At 37.0% G+C, this 22,752-nt stretch overlaps 1 protein-coding gene across 4 annotated transcripts in view; it reads left to right on the forward strand.

Moving 5' to 3' along the window:
- Nucleotides 1-22,752, forward strand: part of ROBO1 (roundabout guidance receptor 1) — a 1,063,338-nt gene that overhangs the window by 1,031,306 nt on the left and 9,280 nt on the right. For all 4 annotated transcript variants that reach the window (XM_004371339.1, XM_004371340.1, XM_004371341.1 and 1 more), the window contains 3 exons: nucleotides 7,515-7,921; nucleotides 11,931-12,083; nucleotides 21,375-21,683. In XM_004371339.1, coding sequence (XP_004371396.1) covers nucleotides 7,515-7,921; nucleotides 11,931-12,083; nucleotides 21,375-21,683 — 869 coding nt within the window. The remainder of the gene's footprint in view (nucleotides 1-7,514; nucleotides 7,922-11,930; nucleotides 12,084-21,374; nucleotides 21,684-22,752) is intronic.

Genomic DNA, 22,752 nt, shown 5'->3' on the forward strand with positions numbered 1-22,752 from the left:
CTCACCCCATCTCTTGTCTTGAGCATTATTTATATTCTGCTGTCTTTTATTTAGTTAGCCCAGACCATTTTCCTCAGTACCACAATGAAGTTTTCACTTAGACATCTCAGACTCCACATTTCCAAAACCAATTCTTCACCCTTCAAACTTGCCTCTTCACCTCCTTTGTTGGTTATCTTGTTTAGAATTACAACCACTATTTAATTGATGGCAACAAGTTTTGTTTTGTTTTGTTTAAATTTAATTAACCAATGTTTTAAAAGTAAAAGAGCCAAAGGAATAAATAGGCAAAATCACAAAAACCTTTTTTCATTTTGAAGTCAACTATCCTACTGTTTGATTTCTTCTGTTGTCTACCTACCATCCACCAAATTAAATTATTCACTAAGTCCATTCAGTTCTGACTTCAAAATAGCTCTTGATTTTGTTTTGTTTCCATTCCTACAGCTGCTAGGACAGGCCCTCAGTCCCTCTCTCACAAAGCACTGCCATATTTTTTAACTAATCTCCCATTTTCTTCTCTCTCCCTTTTCTCTTTATGTTTCAGGGAGTCTCCCATTATCCTTCTTTACACACAAGTCTGATAATGTCACTCCCCATTCAGAGGCATGGGTGGCCTTCCATTGCTCACAGAGTCAAGTCTTACTGTTTAGACTAGGAGTCAAAGCTTTTTGCAGTCTTTTCCCCTTTACCCACCTCTTTCTTCCCATTCCCTCCTTATCTTGCTATAGACCCTCTCTTCTAATTAGTCTGTTTGAAATTCCCTGACCCTGTCTTGAACTCACTAACATTCAGGTCTTGTACATACTTTTACTCTGATTGCCTGACAAACACTTCTCTTTCCAAGCCACTGCTCAGACGGCATCTCCTCTGTGAAGCTTTCCCATTTGCCTGGCAAAAATCAACCACTCTTGTTTACTCTTGGCAGTGGTCTGTTCACATCTCCATCTCCACACTAATCAGTTTTCATATTGCATTAGCATTTGATACTTGGATCTCTTTCGCTATTAAATTAAAAGTTCCTTGAGGGGAGAGCCCTGTCTTACTCCTGTCTTTGAGTTCCACAGAGATTACTTCAGTAAGTTTTTGATTAATGAAATCTGATACTACAGAAGTTAGGAGTTGACCTCCCCCTGCTGTTTTAGGGTGATGAATACTGTATGAACTTGACATGAACATATATCATTGGGAAGTGCATTGGGTGCTTGCACTTATAATTCAGTTAGAAAATATTCAGCCTTTTTTGAAAAGTCTGTTTCTCAGTGTCTAAAAGTATTTAGAATTTTATATCTAGGATTATTGCTGGAAATAACACTGAGCATTAATTAGAAGTATATGGAAACCCATTTTAAAAAATGAAGACTATTACCACTTTTTGGGAAAGGTGAAGGTATAATCTACACATTTACTATAGAATTTTTTAAAATACAGAGAAACAAAATTAAAATATCAAAGTACCAATGATTATGTATGTAGTCAGAAACAATCACTGTGAAGACCTCAGTAAAGATCCTTTCAGTCCTTCATCTCTCCATATACTGACATGACTTTGAATTTATGATATGCCAATATTATTTTATAACTTACTCTTTTGGATTGAACAGTGTATTTTTCATTTTAATAATTTTTATAGCGACAAATGTGTTAAGCAAATGTTTACTGTAATTTTTTTAATTCCCTAATGGACATTTAAGTTGTTTCTACCTTTTTGATAACTATAATGTTGTGATTACCATCTTTAGTTAACTCCTTGAGTGAAGCCTTTTCTCAAACTTTTGACCTGTTCCAATGCCCTGCCTCATCAGTAGATGACTTCTGTTTCTCATCATCCTGCCACTCCCCTAATGATGTACGCGTTACAGATAGATATTTCTCCACAGATCTCATTCCAGAAGCTTCAGACCGTATATCTACTTGTTCCTGCAGATTTTTACAGCCTAAGTATCACTCAGAGCAATACACATATCCTAGGTCATAAGGGCACTTTCCTAGTTCTCGCCTGCATTACAATAATGGTCCCCTAAGTGGTCTTGTTGCCTTTAGCCTTTCCCCTTCCTCAGAGTAATCTCCCTGCTGCAGACTGAGCAGAGGCATCTTCCTAAAATCCAATTCTGATCAAGTCTTTCCACTGCTTAAAATCTCTCAATGGCTTCCCATTTCACTTAGACTGAAGGCCAGATTACTTAATGTATCAATCAAGGCCTTTTGTGATTTGATCCCTGTACACCTCCCACCCTCATCCCTTACCACCCCCCTCCTCACTGTCTGTGTTGCCTTTACTAAATTTCTTCCAGTTCTTAGAATGACCAGTGTTCTTGCTTACCTTCAGGTGTTTGTACCTGCTGTTCCATCTTCTTTGAACACTCTTGTTCTGACTCAAGTGACCCTGTGTCCAATAGAATGAGATGCTGTCTGGTCCCATGTCATCATCGTCATGATCACTGGCATGCTTGAGTCCATTGTTGCCTTCTAACCTAGGGGGATCATCTTCCAGCACTATATCTGATGATATTCTGTTGTGGTCTATACTGTATTCCTTGGTTAATTTTCAGAAGTAGATTGCCAGACCTTTCTTCCTAGTCTGTCTTAGTCTGAAAGCTCTGCCGAAACCTGTCCACCATGGTTGACTTAATTAGTATATAAAATACCAGTGGCATAGCTGCCAGCATCATAGCCACCACAGTATGACAAACTAATAGATGAGTGGTGGTAAGCACCCTTATCCCTTCTCCTTTTGGATCTAACTCCTAGGCATCCTTTAGGACTAAGATTAAATGGTAGGTCCTCCTTACAGAATATTTCCCTGATATCCTAACTCTACGATAGGATCCAATTCTGTGTGTTCCCACAGCACATCCTCTGCATGCTGATTCATTAACACTGCACTATCATTGCATATTTAATGAACTGTTTGTCTCCTCCACTAGATAAGCCACTTCAGACAAAGGCTATATTTAGTTTATTTAGCTGAATTTCTAACGAAGTGCCTGAGTCCTGTTTCTTCTGCTACCTAGCAAACTATTCCAAAACTCAGCCACCTAAAACAACCATTTTATTTTGCTTACAATCATAGGTCAGGAATTCTGAAAGGACTTGGCTCTGTGATGCATCCCAGATTCACGTGACTTCACCTGGGCCGTTGGGGTTGGGAGATTCATTTCTAAGTTTGCTCCTTCACTCATATGTCTGGTGTCTCAGTGCTCTTTCTACATGGTGCTCCATCCTCCAGGGACTCAGCACACAGCCTGAGCTTCTCAAAATATAGGTGGCCTCAGGATAGCAGCACTTCTTTTGTGGCAGCTGGCTTTGAAAAAGGCAGGAATAGGAAGTTGCCAGGCCAGTTAAGGGCTACACCCAGCCTGGCACACCCTTACTTCTGCCACATTCTATTGGTCAAAGCAGTCACAGGGTCTGCCCAGATTCAACAAGGTGTGGAAATAACCTCCCCCACTTGGTAGGGGAATGGCAAAATCACATTCCAGAAGACCATTTTGGATTGGAGTTGTTATGGGCATCTTTGCAAAATTCGACCCGCCACAATCTGATACATACTTAGCTTTTATTACGTATATAAGCCTTATAATTAAATCCTTACATATCTTAAAGGATAAAGCATTCTGAGCCCTTGTTGCTGGTGATCTCTTTGCTCTCAGACTCTTGTAGTCTTCAGCACAGTGGGTGTTCAGTAAATGTTGAAAGAATGAATATGTGTTATTTCTTTTATGTTTATTGATTAGGGGCACATATAAATAGTGTGCTGCATTAATGAAAAAATTACTGGACAAAAATCATAATAATATAGCAATATTTAATTATGTAAATATTTGTGACTTGTATTGCCAAGGAAATTGCAACTTTGGCATTTTAATGAAATTCTAGGATATTTAATTTCAGTTACATACATAATTGAAATCTCTTTTTTCACATATCTATGAAAATAATACAATTAAATTTATTTACACTATTGAGTGTACTACAGGAGATTTAGTAAAAAATCTCTCGAAAAGTAAAAATCATTTTTTGTGTATATAATACATTTACTGGTATTTTATTAATATAGACAGAAATTGAATATGATATAGCTGGAAGGAGAAGAAAGTAAAAAGGCAAAGGAAAATTAAATACCTTGTCTATTTACAAACTATGTAATGGTTAATCGTACAAAGTATTGAAGCTACAACCATTTTAGAAACAAATCTCAAAGGTACACACTTTCTGCCTTTTTTCTTCTACCTAGTAAATGCTATGTGGTGAATGGTATAAACAGCTGCTTCCATAAATTAATGACGCTATTCCTTTTTTCTCTTGAACACGTTTATGAAGGCATCATTTCTGCAAGAGCCTAGAGTATTGTGTTCACAGTCATATACATGTACATTATTTCAGAAGATGTTGAAACCCCTCAGGGGGGGAAATCTAGAGTTGAGGTTCATTTGCAGCAAGTCCCACTTGAGTGCAGCATCTTGAAATGGCTTTTTGTTTCCAAATAGAATATATTACATATTTCAAACTGTACGTGTTTATCACACATTGCCTGGGCCTGCCTTATTTACAGATAGTTTGAATAAATTTTTCTGTCTTTCCTCAACATTTGCATGGGGTGGTAGTAGTTAAAAGCCAGCCCTTGTTTAACATGAAGATGTTTTTGTTCTACAGAATGTGAATTTTCCAAACACAACAATGCTGGCATCCTTTCATAGTGAAGTTGGCCATTTAACATCCCTTTATTGATGGTCAAAATATTCCCCTTTGTGCTAAAAAGTCTTACATGCCAAAGAAACAGAAGTTTCTTACTCAAAAGGCAAGCTAAGAGCCTGGTTTTCCCAAGAAAAGAGAAACCAGAAATCCTGCTGTGTGACCTGGCACCAATTCCCTAGCCATCCTGAGCCTCGGTTTCCTCCTTGGCAAAAATGGGATATTAAAAGGATTAAACAGCTTACGTGGGTCTAACCCACTGCCGTCGAGTCAATTCCGACTCATAGCTGCCCTATAGGGCAGAGTAGAACTCACAGGGAGCAGCTGGTAGATTCGAACTGCCAACCTTTTTTGGTTAGCAGCTGAGCTCTTAACCACTGTGCCACCAGGGCTTCTACACAGATCTAGCATATACTAAGTGCTCAATAAACCATAGCAATTATCATTAAATAAAAGTTTTTTGTGGTGTTTTGGATGTGCACGCTGACAAAGACTGTAAACTGACTTTTAAGTTGGTATTTTATTGCCCTCCAAATTAAACAATGGTTTTCCTCCTTGTGCATAATATAGTCCATATTGAAACAGTTACTCATTTTACTCTCTGAAATAACTTCAGCTTTGGCACATTCTTCATAGTTCTTTTACTGCCACATACAAATGCATAAAAGCCACCCCAAAATGGAAAATAATCCATTATATTAAAGAACCATATATATGTAATAATAGCATTCATAGAAGGAAGATCATGACCTTTGAGTCAAATTTTGGATTCAATTCTGGATTTGAAACCTATGAGCTATGGGAACTTCAGCAAGGTCCTTAATTCCTCTGAATTCCATATCCTCATCTGTAAAATGAGAATCAAAAAGCTCACCTTAGCAAGTTGTTAACATTGTGAAATATACTTATCAACAAAGTAGATGCTCAATAAATGACTTCATTATAATATGTTTATCATTTTCAATGCTTTACATTTGTGTTAAAAAACAAGTTTATTAAAGTGTCTCAATTCAAAGGGATAAAATCACAAAGCATTTTTTTCTCAAACAACTGTCATCCCACCCTAAAGATAGTGCTGTGTGGAACTTCCCAATTCCCTCTCTAGAGTAGGCCCCTTTGTTAGATCTTGGCCAGATCCCATATGATTGTTTTTGTTTTGTTTTTCTAAGTTGTTTGCTCTTCAGGTAATACCCAGTCCTATTAATCTGAAAAACTTAATCATGCATTCCAAGACATCCTGCAGATTACACCAGTCGGTGGCTATGGCTGCATGGAATAACGGGAGTATGTTCTGCTTTTATCAACTCCCACCTCCTCCTTTCCAGGTACATTCTCCTAGGTGCTGAGGCAGGAAAGAGAAAACAAACAAAAAAAGGGTAAACTGAATGAGGATCCAATCTTCTTGGTTAGCCCTAACGACTATTCTATCTTGTTGCTTTACTCTATGAGAGCATCACAAGAGTGGGAGAAGGGTTTGGCTCCAACTTAACCTACCACTGATGAAAGCCTCACTCCCGAGGCAGCAACATTGCTAGTCATTTGTAGTCCCTGAACGATTTAGCCAAATCTGCAAATGGAGTGCCAGCCCGTGGCATTCATGCCATATCTCTCCTAGCTTCCCATTCTGTGGCTGTCCCAAGAAGATGCTAGACCCTATTCTCGCTTACCCTCTAAAACCAATGCTCAGTTTGGCAGACTTGTGTGGAATCTATCCTCCCAGGAGCGTGCAATTTTCCAGCTGATAGTCCCCAATTATGTCATCTCTTTAACGTTGCTCAGCCAGCACTGGGGCTGATTCAGCAAGTCCACTGACTAAGCAGTCTTTCAAGTAGTAAACACAATATGTCTTCCTTTTTTTGCAAGCACTCTCCAAATTTAGTAGTTATTCCCTTGTCATTCTTCTCCTTTAGGAAGAACTGCTTTGCTCATATCTTGTTTTCCACTAATGTCCCAGCACTCTACCTTCTCAGTCATCTCATATATACTGTGTGTAGGAGTGATGGGTGGTGATAGTAGGACAGTTGCTTTGTAGTATGGTGTTCTCTAAGTCTGTGGAGAGGTGGTTGAAACGAGTTATTGATAACTCTTTGAACTTAGATTGTGGGATATTAATTCATTTTGTGCTCAGCCTTGCGCCTTAATTAGTTCTAGGACATCAGGAAAAATACCTTTAAATTTTTTGTTAAACAGACAAGTGGAACACCAATAAAAATAATAGAGATGAAAACAGCTAATACCCTAATGAAACTGAGAAGTGATTAATTCAGAGAAAATTTGCGCATGGCTACCATAGCTTATTTTAAGAAAATCTAAAGGAAACTGTGTCATATGCTACGTGTATACGTTTTAACCCTATTAAATACTATGTGACTCCATTTGCTTGGAATGGCAAGAGTGGCAATGAAGGAAAGGGAAAGAAACATGTTTATAGAGTAGTCTGTTTCACATCTACGTCCGTTGTAATGAAAAGCTATCAGTAATACTCAGAACTGTTTTGGACAAATGCATTGGTGTACGTTTTCCAACACTAGTTATTACTTGCCCTTTTTTAACTGAATATAATGCAAATGTTAAAACATACGATGGATAGAGAGCTGAGTACATTTCTATTAAACTCGAAGCAAAAGGTAGCATAGCCTCTGGTTTTCAGGTAAACGTTTTACAACTCAAAATAAAACGTTGATATACTCGGATTTCCAGGTTTTTTCCCCCTGAACATATTAACTCAACAAAACCAAACATCAAATCAGTCTGCTTGTGATTTCCTTGGTGGCTTAAATAATGAGCTGAGCCATACCTGTTTGTTCATCTTCCTGCAGACGGCAGCCTGTGAGCCCTCCTCCGCCCCCTCGGCCGATCTCCCCACCGCATACCTACGGCTACATTTCGGGACCCCTTGTCTCTGACATGGATACGGATGCACCGGAAGAGGAAGAAGATGAGGCGGACATGGAAGTAGCCAAGATGCAAACCAGAAGGCTTTTATTACGCGGGCTTGAGCAGACCCCTGCTTCCAGTGTTGGGGACCTAGAGAGCTCTGTCACTGGGTCCATGATCAATGGCTGGGGCTCAGCCTCAGAGGAGGACAACATTTCAAGTGGACGCTCCAGTGTTAGTTCTTCTGACGGCTCCTTTTTCACCGATGCTGATTTTGCCCAGGCGGTTGCAGCAGCAGCGGAGTATGCTGGTCTGAAAGTGGCGCGTCGTCAAATGCAGGATGCTGCTGGTAAGTCCTCTGCTTTGAACCCAGCTGGGAAAGAAAATTATTTTTCCTGTGTATATATTAGTTACTGATCATCTCCTATGATCTTGTGTCCTATATGAAATGAAGCTATTATTTCTTTCTTTGGTTTTACCCCCTAAGGAAATTAAGGTCCAAGAATACAACATGGTTTCATCACTACTCCTTCTTGACAGGGCTTTTAAAATTTATTTTATTTATTTATTTTTATTTAATAAAATTCTATGTAATGTGAGGAATCCCTGGTGGCGCAGGTGGTTAAGAGCTTAGCTGCTCACCAAAAGGTCGGTAGTGCGAATCCACCAGCTGCTCCTTGGAAACCCTATGGGGCGGTTCTGCCGTGTCCTTATAGGGTCACTATGAGTCAGAATCTACTTGATGACAATGGTTTGTTTGTTTGTTTGTTTTTGATGTAATGTGAATGATAGGAACCTACCTATCCTCATTTTCAGCATAGTCAAAGCAATTACATGTACATAGATATATAGTATAGTACAGCGTGTGTGTATATTTATATATAGAGAGAGCACAAACATAGACCACATGTATAATATAGAGAGCACAAATACAGAGCACATGGATAGTAAATATACATATTTTTACCTAAATTATTATAAGTCTCCAGGTATGCATATAGTCAATTGAATGAGGTGTATATTATTGAATCTATAGTATACTGTTTTAAAAAGTAGAAAGCTACCAAAAGAAAATTCATTGTGGTAGTTCTCTAATTCCATTTAATTAAAAATTCTCTAGGAGAAATATGTAACTATCCAGGTGTGGTACACTAAACCATCAGAAAATGACCTTCTCCTCAACCCCCATTCTCTTCAAGTCCTCCCATATTAGAAATATGTACTAAATTTAATTGGGAAGATCTAAGGATGTTTTAAGGACCCTGGTGGCACAACAGTTAATCGCTAGGCTGCTAACTGACAGTGGCTCCTCAGGAGAAGGACCTGGAGATCTGTTGCTGTAAAGATTACAGCCTAGAAAACCCTATGGGGCAGTTCTGCTCTGTCAAATGGGGTCACTATGAGTTGAAATCGACTCTACGCCATCTAATAACAACAACAAGAAGGATGTTTTAATAAGCATTTGTTTTCAAGCATAAATGTTCAATACCTGAAGTAGACATTTTTTTTTTTTAATTGTACTTTATATGAAGGTTTACAGAACAAATAGTTTCTCCTTAAACAGTTAGTACACATACTGTTTTATGACAATGGTTAACAACCCCACGACATGTCAACACTGTCCCTTCTCAACCTTGGGTTCCCTATTACCAGCTTTCCTATCCTAAAGTAGACATTTTTTAATATAAATATTTGGAAAGCAAGTTAATTCAAATGCTGATTTATTTATTTTTTGTATTTTCCCTTTTCATTGCCAAAAGCCCATTTTCAATTGCCATATATCCACCCTCATGTTTTAAGCCATTTTTACTTGGCTCTTCCTCTTGACCCTATTAGGAAAGGAAATAGTACGAAAAAGAAAATAATTTAAATTTAAATCACATTTATTGCATGATTTCCATTTCTGTGGAATTAATACGCACATACTCATAATCATATACATATGGTATGTAGTGTATGTATGTATTTCTGTTAGCCAAGGAAAAGAATGTGGTTGGCAAGAAAGAAAAGCATTTCAGAGAAAGAAAAGGTTATAACAACAAATCAATATTTGATATTTTGTGGTTTTATTTTTCTTAGTTTACTATCACATGGGTAGTTTTTCATGTTCTTTTTACATATTGGGTTATTTATTATTTTTTATCAGCATCAAATATATTCAGAGAAAATTTAACTCACATCATGAATAAAGCCATTTCTATATATTATTTTGTAAGAATGTGTTGCAGGAAAAAAAAGTCTAACATCTTTCAACCTATTCTTTAGAATGTGTGATAAATTATAGAGTTTATTTATTTCAGCCAGGCCTACAGTTTATGAAATTCAACCAAATTTCCCCCTTTTTTTGGCAGCTGCTAAATACAATGAAATAACTATGCAAACTTAAATATCTTTCTCAATAAATAAATAACATCTAACTTTATATATAGCTTTTGTTTTTTCTTTGTTTTTTAATCCTCTTTAAAAAAATAAGTGAAATTAAGCATCTTAAACTACTGCTTTTAGATTGCATTAAGGTTGTGTTTCAATTTATTAAATCAATGAGATGTAGAAATACAGTTGAAAATTCATCTGTAAACAACCTTGTGCCTCAAGGTTTATGATCAATGGATGGCCTTACACAATAGAATGAATAATGGACCCAGTCTCAGCCCTAATTCTCTATTTTCATGGCTATGTAACTTTAATTGTAATAGTTGCTATCGTAGCTAAAGAGAGCTTGGTTTAATATTTTATTGTATTGTAATTTAGTGACACTCCTGGTTTTCGTTTGGCTCACAATTATGATGAACTAAACACGCATTGGCCTCTGCCTGTTAAATTGTTCTTTGCAGGAAAGGGCACTGCTTGTCATGTGATTTTGTAGTTAATGTGAATGAATAATCTCATTCCTTCTCACTTGGCTGCATTAATGTCTATTATTTAATATGCTTCAGTTAGCAACTGTAAATGTGTTGACTTCATCATTTTATGTGGCTTCTCCTGTTTCTAACCAAGGAACATATTGTCTAGGTCTGTTTGAAGTTTCTTGCGGTACAGCAGTCAAGTTCTGGATGTATGGTTTTGGAATTTCTAGAAGCCAAAACAGTGAAGGTCAAGCATAGGCCCATTCAGTCTTCATTGCCATTATACATTAAATATGTTGTGCCTGTTGTAATACAATGTCTATGTAAGACAGCCAGAGAATTTTTGAGAGCACTGAAATATACAACACCTGATTAGTACATGCAATTACCACCAATACCTGGGAATATTGTCCCTCCAAAAGCAAATAACAGAAAACTACCTCTGCCACCACCAAAAACCAAAAGAAATATTCCTTATGGAGTAAGATGATCTATAAACCTTAAGCCACAAATATTCCCTAAAGTCTTAAAACCAAACAGTAGTTTAATAAAGAATGTCTGCCTTGAGCATTGTGCTGTTTTAAGATCTATCTACATGGGATCGAATTGACAACAGCAACTCAAAAGATTAGATAGGAACCTTAAGTGGTAGGGAGTGTATGTTAATGGAGGAGGAACAACTCAGAAAGAGAGGGTAAGAATGGTTGGACAGTTCAAAGAATGTAATCAACATCACTGAATTGTACAAGTAGAAACTGTTGAATTACTGTATGTTCTGCTGTCTGTACTCCCAACAACAACAACAAAAATGAAGTAAATTATATTTTTACAAAACCCACGAGAAGTCTCTAAAGGGGTCACCTGAAGTATCCAAAACCAGCAAGTAAATATTTTGAGATAGAGAAGGGGTGTAAGTGATTTTTGGCAGGCCTAAATATGTGAGCTAGATCATTTTCCAGCTACTTGAAGAGACAGTACCCTAGAATATATTAAGCATTGGGATTCTGCCTTCAAATGATAGTATCAATATATGTTTAGCTCAAATAAGGGATGCAGCATTAGTCCTGTTCATTCTGAGAACATGCGTGTCTTAAGGACTGTGGTTATTTCTCTTGAGAAAGCAACAGGTATTCCATTCATAAATATATTATGCAGAAATGTAATTAATAGTTCAGTTTGAGAATAACATTTTAGTTAAGCTAGTTACAAAAATAATTGGTCTGTTCTATAATAAATAAGTATCATGAACTTTTAACAGAATAAAAGTGTTGCAGTTTAAAAAAAAAGTCTGAACTTTTTTTTTTTTTTTTTTTTTACAATAGAAGGATAACACAAGAGTAAGGACAGGAAGACTATCATTGCTAGAATATTTTCTTTAAGCATTAAAAAAAAGGACGTTTTTTACAACAAGAAAAAATACTAGGGGTATTTTTAGCTTTAATATTTTGTTTCTTTTGTTCCTCTTGTAATTACAGTTCATTGATGAGTTTGGCTCTGATTTTTTTTCCTCAGGCCGCCGACATTTCCACCCATCTCAGTGCCCCAGACCCACAAGTCCTGTATCCACGGACAGCAACATGAGTGCTGCTGTAATGCAGAAGGCCAGACCAGCCAAGAAACAAAAACACCAGCCAGGACATCTGCGCAGAGAGGCCTACACAGATGGTAAGTCCATTGAAACGGGTGAAAACATCTATGAATCTTGCCTGTTTGCCCTGGCTCTCTATAACTAGAAAGTGCGTCCACGGACGTTAAAAATTACATTAAAAATTCATTTCAAGAAGCCTCATATTACTTTTACTAGTGAGCTACTCCATTTCTTGTCAAAAATCTCTAGTCCTTGCAATTTTCTAATAAGCTGATTGTTTAAGAAACTAAAGCAATGAATACTTTTAATGTTTTTTAAGAGGCTATCTTATAGTTGTACATAAATAGACATTACTATCATTGAAGTAATGGCATAGAATTAACCTTCATCAGGTTGGCTCATGAATCCTCCAAACTGTCCTCATTTTTTTTCCTGTACAATTTTGCATTCAAATAGAAGACAATAAATTTGTCTGAATATTAATTCTAACTATAGCAATGTTAGAAACAGTTATTCCATGCACCAAATGGCAAATCGAATAATCTTTTTCATGCCTTCACATACGATATTGACTCTTGCTGAAGCGGTAATGCTTGTATTCTCGAGGGAGCACAGGAGAATAATGCAAACATTGTGATGTTGTCTAGAGAAAGCCTTTAATGAAAGTGCCTCAGGTGACCCAACATTTATTAAACTGCTACCTTCTCATTTTATAAAAAAACCCCAAGGGCTTTGTTGGAAATTCATGTAAGATAAATTCTCTCACACTCACCCATCTTGTCAAGTTGGCTAAATTTGCTAAAGGGGTGGAGGAAAGAAGGGTATCACAGGCACCGTCCCCTACCTCTTGGTCCTCTGTAACCACAATCTGATTAGGACTTTCATTACCAGTCAGCAATTTTTCAAAAAGGGCATCATTTGCCATTATCATATGAAAGCCTAATATTATAGATCGTTATCCAAGGTTACAAGGAGGGTTTTCTGAGGCACTTCTCCCTGTGATTCCTGCCACTTGACAGAAAAATTTAGTACAAAGCTCACAGCATGGTGAGCACAAGTAATTTTGCAATGAGTGGCTGTCCGTGCTGTTATCTGTACTTTATTCTGAGTATTTTCTCTCACTAGCATCTATGTGATATTAGACTACATTAAATACCAGCATGACACAGCACACCTGGGCCTCCTGGCTTCTGCCCAGGACTCTTGTCAGTGAAACTGAGCTGTCAGAATATTATCTGCTTTTGAAGGGTTATTGCAGTGGCTTTGTGCGTGTTTGCTTCTGTGAGGGGACAAACACTAGGTGTAAATCCCCAAAGTCTACCAGCAATTTTACATTTATGGGATCCCTGTAATGGCGTTTTACAAGTTTTATAGCTGTTTTATAGATTTTTATTATCTAGAAGAGAGTGCTCCTAACTGGAAAAAAAAAAAAAAACTGGCCAAACATCGAACTTTGATGTAAACACATCTAGGTTGAATACATAAGGGAGAAAATCTGGCCTAAAGCTTTGTATAGATCTTTCCTCCTTTTATTTATACTTGTTTTAAGGGGATTCAGGCATTGAGTGAGGCTTTTTTTAAAATGCTTTAAATAACGTAACCATGCCAAGTGAAACAGCATAGCATCACAGTTACAAATTACTCTACCCTTGATAACTGGGATGTGTATTTATTGTCCCACATTCTGCAGTCCTTATTTTAGTATGTTCAGTAATTAAATACAAATTCTAACTAATCCTGAAAAATAACTGTTAAACTGAATGATGAAGCACCCCAGCTATTTTTTCAATTATTTTCAATCATAACAAAGAAATATATTGAAATATGTGTAAAGCCAACAAGATAATTTGAAATACTATATGGATTTATAATTGTTCATTACACAAAATTGAATATGCAAAAGTATCATAGCACGTACTGTAATATACCCCCGCCCCCCAAAAAACCCCAAACCCATTGCCGTCGAGTCAATTCAGACTCATAGCAACCCTATAGGACAGAGTAGAAATGCCCCATAGGGTTTCCAAGGAGCTGCTAGTGGATTCAAACTGCTAACCTTTTGGTTAGCAGCCAGGCTCTTAACCGCTGCACCACCAGGACTCCACTGTAATATAGAAGGCAGTGATTACTTTCTCTAAGTCACAAAAATAGATTAAAATGGCGAATTGATTAAAGATGTGTTTTAAATTATTGCTTTAACTTCTTTTCAGTATTTTGATAACCAGCCATCTTTAAGTTATCCTTATTATACTATAAAGTCTTGAAAGTAATGCTAGGTATAAGAGAAAAAAATAAAAACAAAGTTATGTGTTATTTTATACATATCTAGTAATGTATATTAATTAATTAAAATCATGTAAATGCAGACAATTCTTAGTGCTCCAAATAAAAGCAATGCACATACTCTTGCTAGCTGTACTTCTGACATGGAAACAAAAATCACTTTCTCAGAAATTATTTTCTCAAATTGCTATAGTGCATTTTTTGGGTAAATATTCAAGAGAACATTTTATGAAGAAACTCAATAGCAGAAATAATTTGTCCAACTTATTAAAAAAGAGAGAGGAAAAGAATATAAGGAGCTACCAATTACTAATATGTGAATTAAACATATTAGTAAGACATGGAGGGATTTTTGTATTTTAATGGGTAAAATTTATTAACTGTGATTGATGAATTTGATTATTGTCAATAGACTATATGAACTGTATTCAGAATATATCAGTCTTGAGTTTGTAGTGTCTTCATAAATTTTGTTCAAATTATGAATTTCTTTTGCAGATTTTCATAGACTATATAAGGAAGGATAAACAGTGGCTATGTCTGAACTGATAAAGAGTAATTTGGTATGATCTTTGTTAGTCAGCCCCTAATCCTGGACATTTTGGCCATACCTTGCTTTGTAGATAAATACTAGACCTCAAACATCCAGGGAGTACTCGGTGCAAAACAGAGTTCTTCGTGCTATAGTCATACTGACAAGCAGATTCTAATTTTTTAGTAATTTTTTAAAATATTTGCAGCTTGCAAGTCTAACTCAGATGAAGGGTAAGATTAAAATATATGAATATTTATCAGTCAGCATCTTACTGAGTTAAAGCCAACCATAAGTGCATTTCTAGGGCCTTCTAATAGATTCTTCCCACCCCCTCTTTTCACCCCTTCCGATGCATTTACATACTTGATTTAAAAAACAAATCTAGATTATTTCTCCAGCCCTACTTTTCATAAATTATAAATTCACCACCCTCTATGGAATGGTGTTATTTTGACTTGATTTATCATTAATTACTAGGTCTTGGGACTTTAAGCATTTAAATAAATAGAGTGCTACATCTCTATAGCAAGTTAATGCCTGCAGAATTGTCTGCATGCACATGTTCTTATGAGTCACTTTATATGCGTTATACAGTTATTTGGACATTACTGCATAAGGAATGGATGTTTATATGATTATATAAAGACAGAGTCTACACATATATATAACAGGTCCACAATTCCCATTGTTAAATCCAATTTGAGCTATTAGTGGTATGAACTGGATGACAGTACTGTGTATCAGTAGATGAAATATAAAATTGTTTATACTATGGTAATCCTTGGCTTGATTTGGTAATTTTATAATGCATAAAAAAGAATTTACTTGGCAATATGTTTATATATGAAATCAAATCTTCCAGCATTTCCCCCATCTGTCAATTAGATACAGTGACGGTTATACATAGGAGTTTAGAACACTTGAAATTACCATTGGTTTCTCTACCTATGTTATAGATAATACCTATATAGAACTTCCGGTAATAGATTTTGTCTAGAGAGTCAGCTGTCCCCCAGACTTTGTATGATCTTATGATAGTGACAGCTGTGATTCCTGATAAACCTAGATATTTTGCGATTTGATGATAATGGCAGTCTTAAGTTTCCTGATAGTCTGTATTTGCAGTACAAAATGAGCCAGCAGTCACTGACTCCTGCTTCCTGGTGTGCTCTGAATTAGACATTTCTTCTCTTCTTGTCAGTCCCAGGCTAAGTCTGAACTTAGAACTGCTCAACCTTGGGTCTGTTAGCTTTAGCCCACTCAGTATAGTCTGTCTTCTAACTCTCTCTTTTTCTAACTCAGATAAAGAAGGATGCTCAAGATAGTACTTTTTAAAAAAGTATTGTTTTAGACATTCAAGTGGCTAACAGATACGTGAGGAAATGCTCATGATCATTATCCGTTAGAGAAATGCAAATCAAAACTACAAAAAAATACCATCTCACCCCAACAAGGCTAGCATTAATCCAAAAACACAAAATAATAAATGTTGGGGAGGTTGTGGAGAGACTAGAACACTTATAGACTGTTGGTGGGAATGTAAAATGGTACAACCACTTTGGAAATCGATTTGGTGCTTCCTTAAAAAGCTAGAAATAGAAGTACCATATAATCCAGCAATCACACTCCTTGCAATATATCCTAGAGAAATAAGAGCCATCCCACGAATAAATATATGCACACCCATGTTCATTGCAGCACTGTTCACGATAGCAAAAAGATGGAAACAACCCAGGTGCCCATCTGTAGATGAATGGATAAACAAATTATGGTATATTCACACAGGGGAATACTATGCAGTGATAAAGAACAATGATGAATCCACAAAACATCTTATAACATGGATGAATCTGGAAGGCATTATGCTCAGTGAAATTAGTCAGTTACAAGAAGGACAAATATTGTATGAGACCACTATTGTAAGAACTCAAGAAAAGGTTTAAACAGAAGAAACCATTCTTTAATGGTTATGAGGGTAGGGAGAGAGGAATTCACTAACTAGATAGTAGCCAAGAATTATCTTAGATAAAGGGAAGCACAACACACAGTACAGGGGAAGTCAGCCCAACTGGACTAAACCAAAAGCTAATACGTTTCCTGAACATGACCAAAGACTTTGAGAGACAGGGGCGGGGGTCTGGGGACCATGGTTTCAGGGGACATCTTGGTCAATTGGCATAACATAGTTGATTAAAATGTTCTGCATCCTACTTTGGTGAGTGGCGTCTGGGATCTTAAAAGCTTACGAGCGGACATCTAAGGTGCATCAATTGGTCCCATCCCACCTGGAGCAAAGGAGAATGAAGAACACCAAAGACACAAGGAACATACTAGCCCAAGAGACAAAAGGGCCACATAAACCAGAGACTCCATCAGCCTGAGGCTGGAAGAAATAGATGGTGCCCAGCTACCACCAGTGATTGCCCTGACAGGGAACACAACAGAGAGTCCCTGATGGAGCAGGACAAAAGTGTGATGCAGAACTCAAATTCAGGTAAAAAAGACCAGACTTAATGGTCTGACTGAGACTAGAGGAACTCCAGAAGACATGGCCCACGGATTCTCTGTTAACCCAGAACTAAAATCATTCCCGAAGGCAACTCTTCAGACAAAGATGAGACTAGACTATAAAATGTAAAATAATACTCATGAAGAGTGTGCTTCTTCGTTTAAATAGATACATGAGACTAAATGGGCAACTCCTGTCCAGAGGCGGGATGAGAAGGCAGAGAGGGATAGGAGCTGGTTGAATGCTCAAGGAAAACCCGAAGTGAAAGGAGAGTGTGCTGTCACATTATAGGGATTGCAACTAGAGTCACATAACAATATGTGTATAAATTTTTGTATGAGAAATTAATTAGAGCTGTGAACTTTCACCTAAAGCACAATAAAAAAGAATTTAGAATGGAGAAATTTGAGTTAATGACTCAGACAATGCATCAAGTGGGCACTGTGACATTTCCCCCTTATCATGGTTAACAAATGTGAGCAATGCATGTGAGGACATGGAGGAGATGGACACGGGATTTATACCTAATGGAAGGGAATCAGACCTATCCAATAGTCTTGTGTAAATTTCAGTTATTATGTAATTAATTTTTTTTTGTTGATGTATCGCTCATGCTTGAATAATAAAATCTTCCCCCCCTCCCCCAAGGGGGATGAGTTGCTAAAAAATGAAAAAAGTATTGTTTTATAAAAATCCATTAAAGTAGGAAATAAAAAGGGAAAATCATGTGCTAGTGACAATACTATAAGACAAGACTTTTGATTTTATAGAATCAGGGCAAAGTCAGTGCTGTTGGCTGTGACTCCAGCCACTATTTTAGCTAAAGTCTTGAGGCTTTTTAACACTTCGAAACTAGAACATGGTAAGCTTTAAAAACTAACCAAAAAAAAAAAAATACAGGTAAAAGTTTGACCAGTTTGTGGCTTTTATGATAATAGGTCCTTAAGTGAAATTGCTAGTTCTAGGATAGCAGCTCAAGCGCTCTGCCTTTAAAGACCATACAATAAACTCTAATGCCTTCCTTTTAATACATATTGTCAAAAGAAAATAAGTTTCGCAAAGAATTTGTAGCTGTGTATAGTACAAAAAAGGACACGTTCTTTTTAAAAATATATAAGAATGAAAGTGAAAATGACAGACACAAAGGCCACATATTGTATGATTCCATTTATATGATATGTCCAGAATAGGCTAATCTGTAGAGACAGAAAGGTTAGTGGTTGCCAGAGGATGGGAAGTGACTGCTAATGGACATGGAATCTCTTTTTGGAGTGATAAAAATGTTCTGGAATTAGATAGTGGTGATGGTTGCATAACCTTGTAAATACACTAGCGGTCATTGAACTCTACACTTTAAAAGGGTGAATTTATGGTATATGAGTTATGTCCATTTTAAAATTACGAGTTTCAAACAACATGTGTATGTGTGTAACACTAGAGTAAAGCTGAGTGCTTCCCGGGACCTTTAATTTGCTATTGTAGTAAAAATTTTCAAGATGCATTTTTAATATTCAGGAGTTTCTCAGGCATAAATGATAGTCAATGAATCATTTTTAATAATAGCAAAATTTCTGAAAACAACCTAAGTATTCCTTAGTAGGGACTGACTAAATAAATGATCATATATCTATAAAACAGAATACTATGCAGCTTTTTCAAAGGAAGGGGTTGATCTGTATGCACTTATATGGAAATGTATACAATTACACCGGGAGGTGAAAAAAAGTGCAATGTCATTTATGTTAATAAAGAAGGAAGGATGTAGATTTGCCTATGGTACATTTATCAGGCGACCACATATGACTGAGCAGGCAGGCAAAATAGAAATTCTCAGATGTGGCCATTTACATGGTTGGTGATATAAATGTTGTACCCTGGAGTTATATGAGTTGACAGCCCTGCTTTTTGTGCATTAACCTTTTTCTACAATGATGTACTGAAAACTATTCAAACTGATCACTTCTGAACCATCAATAGTGAGTATTTGGCATGGAGGTGAAGAGGCCTGAGGGGCCATACTTTCCAGTTTAAACCCTTATGTCCTTTTGAATTTTTTTTAATATGAATTTATTATTTTTTGTTTGAAATCTTAAGGTTAATTTTACATAATAAACACTGAATAGGTTTTTATAAATGCTTTTTCAGTGATCTGTTCTGTCACATAGATACTACTCTCCAAACGTGAAAACGTTACCATTTCTGAAGATGTCATTAAAAAACAACTATGCTGATAATTTCCAAATCACTGTATCTCTGGTTTTGATTTCTCTTGAAATTCTGATTTTATGTACAACTTCCTGCTGGGGATCTCTGTCTGAATAAACAAAAGGCCCCTCTCATTCACTTTTCTCAATCTGAACATATTCTCTTCCATTGCAAACCATCTCTTCCTCACTCCTGCATTTCTGTCTATCATCTGCCTAGTCACCTACAGCAAAATTCCTCTTTTCCCTCCCCTCCCATATTCTATCGATCAGTAAATATTAATAATATTGATTTTTACTTCTTTTATTTCTGTCAAACACATCTTCTCTCCATCCCATAAACCACCACTTAATTTCATCTTTACTCACCCAAACTATTTAGTAAAATAACCTCTTGGTCTGCTGGAATCAAGCCTGCTTTTTAAATCCATCCTCCATACTAGAGCCCAAACAGTATGAAACTAGAATCTACTCTTATTTTTCCACTAACTTGCCAAATATTATTTCTCTTCTCCCTGGAGTGTGCATAGGGGTCATTTTATAAGATAGCACCACTTAAAAAAAATAAATTTTCTAGATATCAAGTTTTATATCTGATCTCATTCTTAAATATTTCTATAATATAATAAATTATAAAGATTTTATGTACTAAATATTACATAATATATATTATAACATGTTATGTATATACACATATATAGTACATATATGCATTCATATATATATACATACATATATATCATATATTGTAAGAACTTGATCTGTATTTATATAGCAATTATAGTGATTATCTGGTCTGAAAACTCTGGGTACATTTACAGAGTAGAGAGATCTCATTATGGATGGTGGATTGTAAACGTGATAGAAGGAACTGGTATAAAGAACATTAAAGGAAACATTAGGAATCTAAGGGCATTAGTCCTGATTCTGACAGTATCTAGCTTTGAAACTGAGAAATAATGTAAGGTCTATGTGCTTGAGTTTCTTATCTTACAAAATAAAAAGGGATTTAGGCTAGATCAAGGATGGCAAATAGGTCTCAACTCAAGTGCCAGCTTCAATCAATTTGAAGTGGTTGTCTGAAGAAGTAAGGGTATACATCTGGCACCAGCAACATTATGCTGAAATCAATTAGCAAGACCAGCCATTGTGGGTAGGGGAAGTTACAGCACATATGCCCAGTGTTAGCTATCCCAAGACTAGATAATCTCTAAGTCCTAGCTCTATCACTCAGTGGTTCTGTGCTAGATAACAAAGAGAGTGCATTACAATTTGAGCCTTTGTAGTAGTGTCCTGGGGCTGCCATAACACAGTGCCATAAATTGGGTGGCTTCTAAGAACAGAAATGTATTGTCTCACAGTTCTTAAGGATAGAAGTTAAAAATCAGGGCATCGGCCATGTTGATTCCTTCTAAGGGAGAACTTGTTCCATGCCTCTTTCCTAGATTCTGGTGATGGCTGGCAATCCTTGGAGTTCCTTGGCTTGTAGGTCACTCTAATCTCTGCCACCATCTTCACGTGGCCATCTTCTTTCTGTGTCTCTGTGGATTATAACCCACTCTACTCCAGTGTGAACTCATGTTAATTTAACTGATAATTGCTTCAGAGACTCTGTTTCCAAACAAGGTCATGCTCACAAGTACCTGGGGTCAGGATTTTGACATCTCTTTTTAATTCAGTCCATAACAGCTCTCTTAGTCGTTAGTTGCCTTCAAGTGTTCTAGTCCATTGAAGTTATCTGTATCTCACAGTTGAATATGACTCCAATGATCATCGTAATATTTGACACTTTTTGTAAGTGTCAGACATTTATAGTATTTTAAATATTTCTTTTTAGATCTTCCACCCCCTCCGGTGCCACCACCTGCTATAAAATCACCCACTGTTCAATCCAAGGCACAACTGGAAGTACGGCCTGTAATGGTGCCAAAACTCCCTCCTATAGAAGCAAGAACAGACAGATCGTCAGATAGAAAAGGAGGCAGTTACAAGGGGAGAGAAGTACTGGATGGAAGACAAGTTGCTGACATGCGAACAAATCCAGGTGATCTTAGAGAAGCACAAGAACAGCAAAACGATGGGAAAGGACGAGGAAACAAGGCAGCAAAACGAGACCTTCCACCAGCAAAGACTCATCTCATCCAAGGTACTCACTTATTTAAGCAGTATGTAAATACAGATTGAACATACGTTAACAGAAATACCACAAGTGGATGGCTTTAACAAAGAGAAATTTATTTCTTCACAGTAAGGTAGGCTGAAAGTCCAAATTCAGGTGTCAGCTCCAGGGGAACGCTTTTTCTCTCTGTCGGCCTTCTCATCAGTGTTCCTCCGGACTAGGAGCTTCTCTGCGCAGGCACCCTGGTCCAAAGGACGCGCTTTGCTCCTGGCGCTGCTTTCTTGATGGTATGAGGTCCCCAACTCTCTGCTTGCTTCCCTTTCCTTTTATCTCTTGAGAGATAAAAGGTGGTGCAGGCCACACCCCAGGGAAACTCCCTTTACATTGGATGTGACCTGGGTAAAAGTGGTGTTACAATCCCACCCTAATCCTCTTTAACATAAAATTACAATCACAAAATGGAGGTCAGCCACACAATTCTGGGAATCATGGCCCAGCCAAATTGATACACACATTTTTTGGGGGACATAATTCAAACCATGACAAAGGACGAGGAAACAAGGCAGCAAAATGAGACCTTCCACCAGCAAAGACTCATCTCATCCAAGGTACTCACTTATTCAAGCAGTATGCAAATACAGATTGAACATATGTTAACACTGCTAGGCTTTATAGGGTCATATGAAAGGTGGTAAGATTAAGAAGTTTGCTCTCTAATGAAGGAGACAGGCATGTGCCCAGATAATTTTAATACAATTCATGTCAGTGGGTGACATTATACAAGACTTTCTGGGTAGGTGCTAACTGAGTTGGACTTTAAAGGAAAACATGATTTAACAGGTTAAAGAGGGAGAAGGGAATATCAGATACAGGAAATAGATTGAGAAAAGATGTGAAAATGTGAAAGTCAGTGTTTGGTGAACCCTGGTTTTCATTTTGGCTGGTAAATAGGATGCATGGGGCCAGGGACAATAGTAAAAGATAAAACTGAAAAGTTGGTTGGGGCTAGACTGGCAAGACCTGCAATACTATTCTAAAGAGTTAGGGTTATAGGCAGTGGTGATTTCAAAGAATTTTTAGCAGATCTGTGTTTTAG

The sequence above is a fragment of the Trichechus manatus genome, unplaced genomic scaffold (assembly GCF_000243295.1).
Source record: "Trichechus manatus latirostris isolate Lorelei unplaced genomic scaffold, TriManLat1.0 scaffold00012, whole genome shotgun sequence".
Lineage (NCBI taxonomy): Eukaryota > Metazoa > Chordata > Mammalia > Sirenia > Trichechidae > Trichechus > Trichechus manatus.